At 42.6% G+C, this 14,296-nt stretch overlaps 1 protein-coding gene across 6 annotated transcripts in view; it reads right to left on the bottom strand.

Moving 5' to 3' along the window:
• MGAT4A (alpha-1,3-mannosyl-glycoprotein 4-beta-N-acetylglucosaminyltransferase A) overlaps nucleotides 1–14,296 on the bottom strand; it is a 127,816-nt gene that overhangs the window by 9,280 nt on the left and 104,240 nt on the right. For 5 of the 6 annotated variants that reach the window (XR_004054465.1, XM_030921762.1, XM_030921760.1 and 2 more), the window contains exons 11-14: nucleotides 11,784–11,891; nucleotides 11,471–11,664; nucleotides 7,971–8,049; nucleotides 6,647–6,713 (exon numbers count right to left, since the gene is read on the bottom strand). Coding sequence is in view for 5 of the 6 variants with exons in the window: in XM_030921762.1 (XP_030777622.1) it covers nucleotides 6,647–6,713; nucleotides 7,971–8,049; nucleotides 11,471–11,664; nucleotides 11,784–11,891 (448 nt within the window). In the remaining variant the exon portion in view is untranslated. Of the gene's footprint in view, nucleotides 1–4,424; nucleotides 4,638–6,646; nucleotides 6,714–7,970; nucleotides 8,050–11,470; nucleotides 11,665–11,783; nucleotides 11,892–14,296 lie in introns of those variants that run through there. The other variant, XM_030921764.1, reaches the window with a different exon arrangement.

Genomic DNA, 14,296 nt, shown 5'->3' with positions numbered 1-14,296 from the left:
TAAATAAGTTTACTTTCTCAGCTGCTGCTACTAAACATGATTTAATTAACTCATGATTGGTAAGTGGTTTTTCTTGCTTAGCTAAAAAATGAGCCACTTGAAATATCACTTTGGGAACAGCCTCATTTGTATTTTTAGTGAAAAAATTCTGCTGTGATGAGATATTCCATTCTAAACTTTCCAACTTTTCTGACCACTGCTTTCCTGTGAGTTGGGAATATCGTTGTATTTAGCCTAATAACATACAGCTCTCACGTAACTGTACAATAACTACAATGACTTGCCAACAATTTTGTAAAATAACCCACATTCTACTGTGTTAAAAGCCACAACTTTTCTTGCTTTGAGGATGGATAAGTACTTGTAATTTTTTTAAGTCACAGTGCCATGATATGTGTGGCTCTCAAAATACTGTCCAATTATAAATGCATCATTGTGATTTGCAGTACTCTAAGCAGCAGTGCGAAGCCAGGAGAGCATGACCTTCATCTCTACTGCACCTACTCACTCATCTCTGCTGTTGGAGAGCAGAAGCACACACACACTACATTAGAAAATGAGCATGGCTGTCTTCCAAAAAAACTTTATGGACACAGAAATTTGAATTTTATATAATTTTCACATATCACAATGTATTCTTTTTACTTTTTTAACCATTTAAAAATAAAAAAAGAAAAAGACTTAAAAAATGTTTTTAGATCACAGAGTATTCAAGAACACGTGGAGGGCCAGATGTGCCCCATGGGACGTAGTTTGCTGATCACATGCTGTCACATTATGCAATCCACCATCCAGTCTCACAGCAGAGTAATTAGATTGATAAGGTACATTCAGATTGAAAAACCACAGCAGAGCAGGCTTGTACTAATTTATATTGTAAATGTTGAACCTATGAGCTTCCAAAGTAATGCTTTTATTCAAAAATCATTAATAAACTTATTTCATAGAAGTCTGTCCATACTTGGTGCTGGACTGGGGTAGCAGGTAGGTGCTACCAAAAATTATTATTGAATATTGAATTGCACAGGGGATTCAGAGCTTAAAAATATTGCAAAACTTGGAACATTTTAACCAATGTGACACTGAATACTGTCACCTGATGAGTTCATTTAATTAGAAAAATGATTACCAAATGATAACTAGCTTCATCAAAACACTCTCACCCAGCAATCTGTCGTCTCCCACGTATAAGAACAGTATATACACTGCAGTAAAAGATTGCAAACAACCTAGGTATCCATCACTAGGAGCCTGGCCAAATAAATTACAATATGCTGATACAAGGGAATTCTAGGCAGCCAATTAAATGACTGAAAAAAAAATAAAAAGAATAAGCCAGGCACAGTTGCTTACACCTGTAATCCCGGCACTTTGGGAGGCTGAGGCAGGTGGATTATCTGAGGTCAGGAGTTCGAGACCAGCCTGGCCAACACGGTGAAACCCCGTCCCTACTAAAAATACAAAAATTAAGTCAGGCATGGTGGCTTGCGCCTGTAATCCCAGCTACTCGGGAGGCTGAGGTGGAGAGAAAAGCTTGAACCCAGGAGGCAGAGGATGCAGTCAGCCAAGATTGTGCCACTGCACTCCATCCTGGGCGACAGAGCAAGACTCCATCTCTAAATAAATAAATAAATAAATAAATAAATAAATAAATAAATAATTAATGAAGAAACAGTTGAAGATAATGCAGTTGAAGATTTGCTTCTCTTCCTAAGTCTATATTGTAGAGAAACTCTCATACATGTGCGTAAGTGTTCAAAGCAGCCGTGTTTATTACGGCAAAAACATGGACACAAACTTTATGACCAGAGAACAGATTGTGCTATCCACAGAATCCATCCATACAGGAGTGAAAAAGAATGAGTCGTAAACCCACACCCCCACATGGATGAATCTCACAATTGTGAGGGGGAAGAAACCAAATTGTAGACTACAGAAAGATATTTATATCGAATGTGAAAACTGAAGGAGAAGAGAAGCTATTAGGGGATAGCTTTGGGTAGAAGGAGAAGAGAAGAGAAGCTATTAGGGGAGGACAGCTGAATTGGCACATCTTAAGCTGGAGGGTGGATACGGGTACTCAGCATATTATCACTATTAAAACATTTCAAGTTCATGTTCCGTATTTCACAGGCATTGGGTTCCATGAAAAAAAGAGATGTAAAAGTGGGTTATAGGGCATATCATTTGTGTGTGATGATGCGTTGTTCTTAGAGAACATATCCAGATACTGTTATTTATGCAAAGAATACTCCGGAAGGGACACAAATCATTACAGGAACTGCCTCTCAGAAGCGCTGGGTAGGAGAGGGAAGAAAAGGGAAGAAGACTCAAGACTTCCGGAAATTACCAGAATGACTGGAACCCACACTCCTGGCACTGATAGGGACGGCCAAGGCTACATTCGTGGCTTCCCTCTGCCTGCCATGCCTGAGCAGTGGCCCTTTCCTTCTCCCACTGGGTCTCTGCAGAAGGTTCTTCTGCCGTCTCACAGCTTTAACCCACTGAAATAGAACTAGTATTTCTTCCACAAGACATTCTTAGCTATCACGCTCTTCTCTTCTAACCCCCACCCCATCAACCCTCGGCTCTCCACTGATGGCCAGCTGATGGTCTACTGTTCTTGCCAATGCCTTCACGCCTAGGTTGCTACCCAGTCTGATCCAATTTAAATTCAAGCCCCTCTCCAGGGCCAGTCTTGGCGATAGGGAAGTGCAACAGGGAAGTGCTGGGTAGAGAAGGGCATGAGCCCTGGCTGGAGCTCCACCCTCGGGCCTGCACCCACCAACCTAGGTGAGGACAGGTATTTCTGTCTTCCTGCCCAAATGTTGCATTTCCCAAGACCACCCTGGCCTGCCACGCCCCTATATGTGACTACAAAAGCCCCGAGACCCTAGCAGGCAGGCACACAAGCGGCTGGACGTAGAGGGGAAGGGAGCACGCGGGCAGAAGAGCACACCCGCGGATACCGTCGGGCCATCAACAGGCGGAAAGACGCAGAATGTGGCTGGGGCAGTCGGAGGAGAGCCTAGGCCACTGAGCAGCCCGACTCCAGGGCAAAATGGTCTCCCTTCTGGCTCTCCCATCTGCCGAGCGCTACTTCCACTCAATAAAACCTGGCACTCCTTCTCCAAGCCCACGAGTGATCCAATTCTTCAGGTACACCAAGGCAAGAAACCCTGGGATACAGAAAGCCTCTGTCCTTGTGATAAGGCAGAGGGTCTAATGGCCAGGTACGGTCGGTCACGCCTGTAATCCCAGCACTTTGGGCGGCCGAGGTGGGTGGATCACGAGGTCAGGAGCTGGAGACAAGCCTGGCCAGCATGGTGAAACCCCATCTCTACCAAAAATTCAAAAAATTAGCCAGGGGTGGTGGCACGTGCCTATAATCCCAGCTACTCGAGAGGCTGAAGCAGGAGAATCGCTTGAACCCAGGAGGTGGAGGTTGCAGTGAACCAGGATGGCACCACTGCACTCCAGCCTGGGCGGCAGAGGGAGAGACTGTCTCAAAAAAAAAAAAAAAAAAAACAAACAAAAAAAAAAAACAAAGGCAGGGGGTCTCCATTGAGCTAACAAACACAAGCCACCTATGGACAGCTAAACTAAAAAAGCACCCTGTAACACGCACACACTGGGGCCTCGGAGCTGTAAACATTCAGCCCTAGACACTGCCCTGGGGTCAGAGCCTCACAGCAGCCCTTCTGCATGCTCCCCTAGGGGTTTGAGCAGCAGGGTACCAAAGAAACAAGCCACACCCCCAGACACGCCCTGAAAGGCGGATGAGGGAACTTTTCCTGTTTCAACAGCAGCTTGTTTGCACTCCAAGAAGGCTCTTACTAGCATCTCTTTCCCTAGTTCTCCCTGTTAAACCTTCCACTGGGATCAGATTTCCTCTCTGTAGCTACTATCTCTAATTGCTTAAGTGTAGCTACCATCTCTAATTGCTTAACACTAAAATTTCCAGTGTATTCCGCAGCACCCTTAGGCTTGAACTGCCCTACATTCTGGTTCAAGTAAGTCATCCCTCTTTAGGGAGAACTACAGAGCTCTCTGTTCTTCTGACCTGCCTCTCCATTGGGCAGAATCTCTGCACCACTGCTCTGGGTCCTTGGCAAGGACAGCAGCCCCCCTGCTCTTGGAGTGACACCTTGCTTTAGGATCAGAGCACTGGTCGTGGCAGTAGCCCTTGGTTTTTGTCTTGTTTTGTTTTGTTTGAGACAGAGTCGCCCAGGCTGGAAGGCAATGGTGCAATCTTGGCTCACTGCAACCTCCACCTCCTGGGTTGGGTTCAAGCGATTCTCCAGCCTCAGCCTACCAAGTAGCTGGAACTACAGGCATGTACCACCACACCTGGCTAATTTTTGTATTTTTACTACAGATACGTTTCACCATGTTGGCCAGGCTGGTCTCAAACTCTTGAGCTGGTGATCCGCCTACCTTGGCCTTCCAAAGTACTGAGATTACAGGCGTGAACCACTGTGCCCAGCCAAGTCCTTGGTTTTCTTGGCTGGTTTCTGCTGCTGGACTGGGGCAGCGAGCTGGGGCATCGGTGATCAGGGCCGAGTATTCTCACCCTGCTGTGCCTGGGGCAGACTTCTGCCCAGATTCATCAGCTGCTCTTGTCTGGAACAGAGCTTCTGCAACAGAATTGGGGGTAAGGACAGATGCTGGCAGCCTGACCTTCCTGGGGAGATGCCACAGCCCTAGACTAGAAACTGGCAGGAGAGTCCAGGTACAGTCCAGGCTGTACCTGCACAGCGCAGAGCTTCTGTCTCCCTGAGCTGGGGTGGTGTGGGTGATGAGGCTGGTCCTGGTTCCCTCCCTGAGATCTGGGAGATTCTCATGAATAAATGTTCCTCCATTTGCTGCAAGCCCTTAGGACAATTTTCACAGATTTAAAAGTTTTTTAAAAAAATTTTCACCAGTTATAATTGTTTTGCTACCGAGAGGGTCAAGGAAGCTCCTCACACACAATTCCATTAACAAAGACTTCTAAAGGAAGCAGAATTTTCTACATTCAGTTGAAAAAAGATCAGCTGCTCTTTAGTTCTGTTTGATGACACAAGGTCCCAGGCTGATGATCCAGAAGTTCTCTTCTCGTTCTAAGAACATGAGTTGATATTTTAGATGATCGTTTTCTTCAAATTACTATAGAGATATTTAATATATTTGTCTCTATTTCCCATGCTACTTTCGCAATCTAGAACACACTATTCTCAGAAATTTAATAAGTGACAGGTAATGGGGTAATAAATGTCTGGGATACTCAGCTGATTTTGTGTATATTTCTAGAGATGGGCTAAGATACAGCCCAAATATAAAAATCATTCATCCACCAAAACTATAAAGAAAGTAGCCAGGGTTATTGTGCAAGCCTTTTAGCAATGGCTGAATGACACCTACCAAAGGTAGAACCGCTCTAGAAAGGGCTTAAAAATGTTATCTATCCTATAGACCTACAATATCAATTTAGCAATATTCGCTCTTGCCTAATACTAAGAGAAGCATTCATTTGTTTTAAGCAAAAGGAAATGTACAGTTATTTATTGAGTCTGTGTCTACCAAGTGACAGGCCCTGTTAACTACAGGACATGCAGGAGAGACACAGCCCCTCCCTCTCCAGGGGGAGCACACAGGACGGAGCTAAGGAACGACACAATCACACAGCAAAGGCGCCCACGTGGGGTCTGAAGAGCAGGGAAGAGGGGCCACTAAATGGGCAGATTAAAGGTGAAAAAGCATTTATTAGAAGGAAACATAATTGACCAAACATTTCAGGCAGAGAAAATGGCCAGAGATGTGGCTGTGCGGAGAGTGTGGGGCCTTCATCAGAGGAGCAACAGTCTCAGGGCTGGAGAGAACGAGCGAGCGAAAGTCACAGACGTGAAGGTGGGTGGGAGCTAAGGGATCGGATAACGAAAAGGTCTCAGGATTCTAGTTACATTTTAGAAAAGTAACTGCAGTGGCTCTAGAGAGCCACAGGAAAGCCACAGCAAGATGCAGTCCCTCCCCTGGCTCTGAATCGGAGGCACAGGGCAGACTGCCCCTCACAGACAGGGTGACTCAAGGCTTTCAGATGAAAAACGGACAGATTTGTGCTAATGGACAGTAAGAAGAGGGCGGTCTTCAGGGTGACTCCCAAGGTTAGGCTTAGGCGACTAGATGGATAGGGTCAGCAAAAACTGGTGACCAATACAGAAATGTGGGTGTCACAGATGCTCGTGGTAGGCGACTATGTGGCCGCCAGGTATAAGGCTATGTCAGTGGACATCTCAACACAGGTGTGATGCTGGAGAGGGGGGAAGGGGCCTGAAGCACAGATCCTGGCCTGTCATGTGAGCTGAGACCGGAGAGGAGCTAAGCCCATCCAGTAGAAGGCAGTGCAGGCAGACTATCAGGAAGCATCAACAAGAGCATGGCAGATGGAGCGGAAGGAGGGAGAACGACCAGCGAGTGAACCAATCTGTGATATGAAATCCTACTTGGGTCAAATAATAAAAGCAAGTACTACAACACAGCACACATAAAACCCTGGAGGACACTGGTAACTGTAATCCTCAAGATGCTTAACATCTGAAAAGAACTTAAAAGTACTTTAGGAGTAAGTCCACAAAAATAAAAGCCATTTTACTAAAGCAGATATTACCTGTTCTGAAATAACCATCTTCCAATCGTTTGTCTTTGGTTTCTTTGCTTATTTCCAAACCTTCACTCTACGATAAAACAAAAGCATTAATTTCAAAAATAATTCTATTTAATCTAAGTTATCAATATATCTTAATATAGATGAAGTGGCATTTGTAACACAGCTATCCCTAAGAAGAGAAATATCATCTCAGTCTTGAACTTTAAAAAACATATTATATTAATAATAAAAGGTGTTTTCTTAAGCCATCATTTGAATCTGTATATAATATATTGGTGGTTGGAAATGAAACATTAAATCAATTACATAGAACAGTATTTTCTATTAAAACTATAGAAGAACTGTTAACTTGAAAGTTAACAGTTAACTTGAAACAGTTAACTTGAAAGTTATAGTTAACTTGAAAGAAATCTAAGGATTCCATAGAGACCAATAAATTAAATTGTGTATTAACAAACAGGTATTAAAAATACATAGAATTTGGGACTCAAAATACAAACAGCAAGTAAACACTAAAGAAAACGATGATTCAGGCCAGGCGCAGTGGCTCACACCTGTAATCCCAGCACTTTGGGAGGCCGAGGCAGGTGGATCACGAGGTCAGGAGAGCGAGACCATCCTGGCCAACATGGTGAAACCCAATCTCTACTAAAAATGCAAAAATTAGCTGGGCGTAGTGGCACGTGCCTATGGTCCCAGCTACCTGGGAGGCTGAGGCAGGAGAATCACTTGAACCTGGGAGGTGGAGGTTGCAGTGAGCCAATATTACACCACTGTACTCCAGCCTGGCGACAGAGTGAGACTCTGTCTAAGAAAAAAACAAAACAAAACAAAAAACAAACAAAACGATTCATTTCTTTTCATAGTAGAAACGTTCATATTATTTACAACCTCCACCTCCCAGGTTCAAGTGATTCTCATGCCTCAGCCTCCCGAGTAGCTGGGACTACAGGCAAATGCCACGATGCCTGCCTAAGTTTTGTATTTTTAGTAGAGATGGGTTTTGCCATGTTGGCCAGACTGGTTTTGAAGTCCTGACCTCAAGTGATCCACCTGTCTCAGCCTCCCAAAGTGCTGGGATTACAGATGTGAGCCACCAGGTCAGCCTGTTATTTTCCAAGATAAAATGAAGGCTGTTTCTATGAATGTGTCAAATGCACTCGTCAAATATAAAAGTGCTTCATATTTCAAAAAAATTAGTATTATTCACCACTGAGTCCTGCAAATCATGAGAATTTTCTTTCCCCTTAAAAACAAGAAAAGCTTCAAGCTAAGTCTACTAGTATAGTTGTTAGGGAAAGGTAAGAGGAAAAAGCAGTCATACCTTAAAAGGCAAAACTTCCACAGTTGTGTTTAGCAGAATGTCTCCAGGATGTTCTTGGTTGCCGCTATGGAACAAATAACTGGAAATACAAACATCCAGATAAAAACACAAGTTGGGCTAGATTTTACAAAGATTCAAAAAAATGAGCTTACCTTAGAGTCAACTTTTCTGGACAAGACTCTAAGCAAGCAAAGTAGACAATGATAGAGCTTGTAGTAACTGCACAGTATGTGTTCTGAAAGGTTGTAGGGAACTTAAAGACTTCAGAGCATGACCCCTAGTTCATTCCTTCTGTCAGAAACAATTATGTTTGCTGCTTAACCTAATAATGTACCTAGACATTTTCAAAAAGGATGACAGTTTTATGTCACTGTCTATAATGCTTTAAACCTCTTCCAGGAAGAGTCAAAATTATAACACCTATGTAATACTGTTGTATCTTGTATCAGAAAACAACTTTACTAGGACAACCGGTAGTCATGACATGTCCAAAGACCAGTTCTAGGCTGGGCGTGGTGACTTACACCTGTAATCCCAGCACTTTGGGAGGCCGAGGCAGGAGGACCACTTGAGGCCAGGGGTTCAAGATCAGCCTGGGCAACATAGTGAGACCTTGTCACTACAAAAAAAAAAAAAATTAGCCAGGCATGGTGGTATGTACCTGCAGTCCCAGCTACTCAGGAAGCTAAGGTGAGAGGATTGCTTAAGCTTAGCCTGGAAGGTCTAGGCTACTGTGAGCCATGACTGTGCCACTGCACTCCAGCCTAGGTAAGAGAGCAAGAACTCATCTCTAAATAATAATAATAATAGTAATAAATCATAATAATAAAAGAAACAAAGACTAGTTCTATCCAATACAAATAACTTTAATATAAGTATACGAAAAGTAAATTAACCTCTTAAAATATCTGAATATCAATATTAAAACATTTGAAGAATGATTAATTATCAATACATGGTGACAGATCTAAAATACTCTGTGGGTATGAGTATAATCCTGTTTTGATACTCTGCAAACAAACTAGTAAGTACGCGTACGTGTCAGTGTGTGGGGAAGGGTGGAAACTGGGCAAGATATGCAAAGTATGTCGGAATCTAATCCTAACTTTAGTTCAGCTGCATGGTTAAAAGTGTAGGCTTAGGAGCCAGAAAGACCTGGGTCCAAATCCTGGGTCTCTCACTTACTGGAATTTTCACCTTTCACGCTTTTCCTCAGCTTTCTGCACCTGAGTTTCTTCTGTAACGCAGATAGTCCCATCTACCTCAGATGACTGCTCCAATCAGTTCAGGAGAACTGACAAAAAGTCCCCTGCACATTCAAAATGCTCAGCCAGTCACAGTGTGGTTACCATACAGTTACAGCTGCGGGACGGTAGATGTGGCTGTAAAAGGGTAACATGGGAATTCTTGGGGTGATAGAAACAGTCCTTATCTTGATACAGTGGTGTCAAAACCACGGTCTGCAAGATGCTACCCTTGGGCAAGTGGGGTGATAGGTACACAGGACGTCTCAGTTTTACTTCTTACAGCTGCATGTGAATCTATACTTTCTCAAAAGTCAAAGACTAAGAAAAAGAAATTGATTGTTGGCCAGGCATGGTGGCTCACGCCTGTAATCCCAGCACTTTGGGAGGCCGAGGTGGGCAGATCACCTGAGGTCAGGAGTTCAAGACCAGCCTGACCAACATGGGGAAATCCCATCTCTACTAAAAAAAAAAAAAAGAAATCAATTGTTGAGGGAAAAAGCACACAAAATAAATGTATCAAGTCAAATGAAATCGTCCCTGTTATCTCACCTCTACTAACAGTTTAATAGATATTTTACAGATTTGTTCTATGTACATAATATATGTAAAATATTGCTTTATTTCAAAAAATCCTTCTATAATCTATAATTCTATACTCTCTATACAGAATGCTATATATTCTAGAATCCTATACACATAGAATGCTATAATCTATAAAATGATAACGATATTCTATAAAGTTATAAAATTTGCTTTTTACCCCACTTAATGCATATCTAAAAGAGTTTTCATGCCAATACATATTAATCTATGTCATTATTTTTGATGACTGTTTACAGCATTCCACTGTGTGGCAATATCATTTTATTTAACCAAACACATACTAACGGACATCTATGTTGTTTCTAATTCCATGCTGGCTCTCTGAGTGGTAAACAGTATCTCAAAGTGCAGAATATTACTAATAGTATAAAAATGAACTTTAACAGCAAAACAAATAAATGCTCATGCAAGTGCTAAATATCATTCAAAACTATGTCTGTATGTTCTTCCAGTGGTATTCCCATCGCTTAAAACATTTTTACAACTTGAATTCCTCTTTGGAATCAGTTGAGAGTAACAAAAGAAGATTATTAACATCATATCACAGCTCTAAACTGTTTCTGACCACCTTAAATAGAATTACTGACAATGACTTCTGGTGGGTTCTAGAAATCAAATTGGCCCTCCCATCGGGACACACAGAATGAAATACCACCGAGTGGGGAACTATGTTCTTTTAAATATGCCACGGCCAATCTGGGGAACACACCCAAACCTGAAGAAGGACTGAAGAAATCATGCCTATTAAATTAAAAATAGGCCAGATGCAGTGGCTCACGCCTGTAATCCCAACACTTTGGGAGGCCGACATGGGTGGATCACCTGAGGTCAGGAGTTTGAGACCAGCCTGGCCAACATGGTGAAACCCCGTCTCCACTAAAAATACAAAAAAATTAGCCAGGTGTGGCAGGCACCTGTAATCCCAGTTACTTGGGAGGCTGAGGCAGGAGAATCTCTTGAACCCGGGAGGCAGAGGTTGCAATGAGCTACATCGCACCATTGCACTCCAGCCCAGGCAACAGAGCGAGACTCTGTCTCAAAAAAAAAAAAAAAAAAAAAAAAAAGGAAGAAAGAAAGTCCTAAATTTTGTAAAATAAATATAAATGCTCAAAAACATAAAACGGCTGTAAATTTCTCCCTGGTGTACCGAAAATAACCTAGGATTTGTAAAACCATTGACTAAGAATAGTCATACTCTGTCAAATTTATCATTTCAACCAAATTGCTGGGCTAATCAAGTAGCTCCAGATCAATTTTCAAGGGACATGCTGTCAAATCTGTCATTTCAACCAAATTACTGGGCTAATCAAGTAGGTCCAGATCCATCTTCAAGGGACATGCCAGGATAAAGACAATAAATACTAATGTGAGATTTTCGAGAGTTGCGCATAAAAGTATTAAAAAATTACACTAGATGGAAGTCCAGAATTACCAATGAAGCTCATCAAACATGTCAAAGGTCGACGTTACATCTGAACACAACACACTCATTTTATTATGGAGTTGTTTTACATGTAATTTAAAGCCCAACATTTTGGAGCCCACTGCGTCCCCACACCTGTCATGCACACACACACACATCTATTGTAAATCACATTATGAATAAGAGGTCTGAATTGCAAGATCACATACATTTCAATAATCACCAACCTTTCTACATTGACTGGTTTATCAAATTTAAACAAGATGTAGTCTCCAGCTATCGGCGTGATGGCCCAGAAGAAATCTTCTCCCATGTAAGCCTTCTCCAGCGTATGCCCTTGGTAGACCTTCAAGGAAGTAGACACCTCTGCGGGTGGGTTTACATGGATTTTAAGAAGTAACGGCTTCATGTAATCTTTATCCTGGGAGCAAAGACATATACGCTGTTAAATAATATACAGCTTATTTAAGAAGAAAAACAATAATTATACCTGAAATAACAAGTTGTATGTTCATGAGAAAATAAAATTAAGTCACCAACCATGAGTTTTTGGATTTTTCCTGATAGTGACGAGTGCAGACCAACGTGTTGGAAAAGGGAAGGTCTGAAGCGAATTCGCAGATTTGCTTTCTGTCTATCACAGTGTTTCTAAATATTAAAAAAAAAAATCACGTTAGTGTTGCATAATAAAGTGAAATCTTGCCCTCACCGGGAAAATGAGAAGTCCTTTATTAAAATACTGAAAAGAAGGGCCAGGCATGGGTGGGTCATGCCTGGTAATCCCAGCATGTTGAGAGGCCGAGGCAGGTGGATCACCTGAGGTCAGGGGTTTGAGAGCGGCGTGGCCAAAATGGTGAAACCCCGTCTCTACTAAAAATACAAAAATCAGCCAGGTGTGCACGCCTATAATTCCAGCTACTCGGGAGGCTGAAGCAGGAGAATCACTTGAACCCAGGAGGCGGAGGCTGCAGTGAGCCAAGATCGTGACACTGCACTCCAGCCTGGGTGACAGAGTAAAACTCTGTCACTAAAAAAAAAAAAAAAAAAAAAATTGAAAAGAAAACAACTTCAAGTCATAATTACAAGTCATATTTTTTTCTAGTCTTTGAGGCACTAACAGATTTGCTACTTACTTGATAGACAGTCATGATCCAGAAATTTAAAATAAGCATAGTTAAGGGAAGAATGAAGGGTCTAATTTCAACCATCCATCAACACATGTCAATAAAGATTTGACTTTTAACATTAAAATGCACAGACTATAGACTCGGGGGTTGGTTCAAATATACAAAATATTTTTTATTGAATAATATAATGAAGAATTTGCAAATTGGCCGGGCGCGGTGGCTCATGCCTGTAATCCCAGCACTTTGGGAGGCCGAGACGGGCGGATCACGAGGTCAGGAGATGGAGACCATCTTGGCTAACACGGTGAAACCCCGTCTCTACTAAAAAAAAAAAAAAAAAATACAAAAAACTAGCCGGGCGAGGTGGCGGGCGCCTGTAGTCCCAGCTACTCAGGAGGCTGAGGCAGGAGAATGGCGTGAACCCGGGAGGCAGAGCTTGCAGTGAGCTGAGATCACGCCACTGCACTCCAGCCTGGGCAACAGAATGAGTCTCTGTCTCAAAAAAAAAAAAAAAAAAGAATTTGCAAAATATAAATGGCACATTTTGTTGCATGAAAGCAACTTGAAAATGTGAGGCACTCATTTGCCTAGAAGCGAATAAATGATATGAAAAATTCCACAGACAATCTCTGTCAACATAGGGAGGGACACCTACGTTTTAACTGACAGTGCCCAATGGTCTAGACGCTCCATCTCCACCTGTCCTCACGCGTGGGCCTGTGTGTGAGGGCTGTGCAACACCGAGGGCCCCCTTGACAGATATTTTTAGACTTTTCATTTTCAATAACTTATATAAGTTTGGGGCCCAAAAAATCAAAAAACACATATTTATAAGAAATTTACACTTGGCTGGGCATGGTGGCTCATGCCTGTAATCCCAGCACTTTGGGAGGCCAAGGTGGATGGATCATCTGAGGTCAGGAGTTTGTGACCAGTCTGGCCAATGTGGTGAAACCCCATCTCTACTAAAAATACAAAAATTAGCAGCCGGACCTGGTGGCTCACATCTGTAATCCTAGTGCTTTGGGAGGCTGAGGCGGGGGCGATCATGAGGTCAGGAGATCAAGACCATCCTGGCCAACATGGTGAAACCTGGTCTCTAGTAAAAATATAAAAACTCGCCAGGCATGGTGTGTAGTCCCTGCTGCTTGGGAGGCTGAGAAGCAGGAGAATTGCTTGAACCCAGGGGGCAGAGGCTGCAGTGAGCTGAGATTGCACCATTGCACTCCAGTCTGGGTGACAAGAGTGAAACGCTGTCTCAAAAAAAAAAAAAAAAAAGAAAAGAAAAAAGAAAAAGAAAATAAAAGAAAAAGAAATTTACACTTTAGAAGACTTCCAATAATATACTGGATGCTAAAATGCCTATTTCTCAAGAGGTTTCACTTCACTGGCATTACTACTGTCAGTATGATACAGGTGAAATAGTGTATTTTCTTTGCACAAATACTCAAGTGGAAGGAAAAAGAAAGGAAGGAAGAGTCACAGGGAAGGGCAAAGGGTGGGAGAGGAGTGCGAGGTTGAAGAGACAGCGAAACCACCAACACAGTGTCTGGAACTCAGCCTGTCACTCCAGCGGCAATGGAAGGACTCAAGGGCCCAAGCGGGCTGATAACCTTTGGGAGAATGTGTGAATGATTCGCAGGGTTTCCCGGGCCACTGTCAAGGATGTGGTGACAGCACCCTCGACATTCTAGGGGAAGCAACTGAAGAATTACAGGCCACAGAAAAACATGAACTACAGAAGGGTGAAGGAATGGATGAAATCGTCCAAAAGTTCATGTACCCAAATTTATGGATGATTTAGAGGGTTTGTGTGGTTTTAATTTTTACTACAGATTTTTTTACCTCACAGGTTCATTTTAGAACCTAACCACATATTAAATAAAATTGCACAGGACGAATGAAATGCAAGTGTATTGTAGGAGG

The sequence above is a fragment of the Rhinopithecus roxellana genome, chromosome 17 (genome assembly GCF_007565055.1).
Source record: "Rhinopithecus roxellana isolate Shanxi Qingling chromosome 17, ASM756505v1, whole genome shotgun sequence".
Taxonomy (NCBI): Eukaryota; Metazoa; Chordata; class Mammalia; order Primates; family Cercopithecidae; genus Rhinopithecus; species Rhinopithecus roxellana.
Note: the sequence above shows the minus strand (reverse complement) of the source record. Positions and strands in the feature narration are given on the sequence as shown.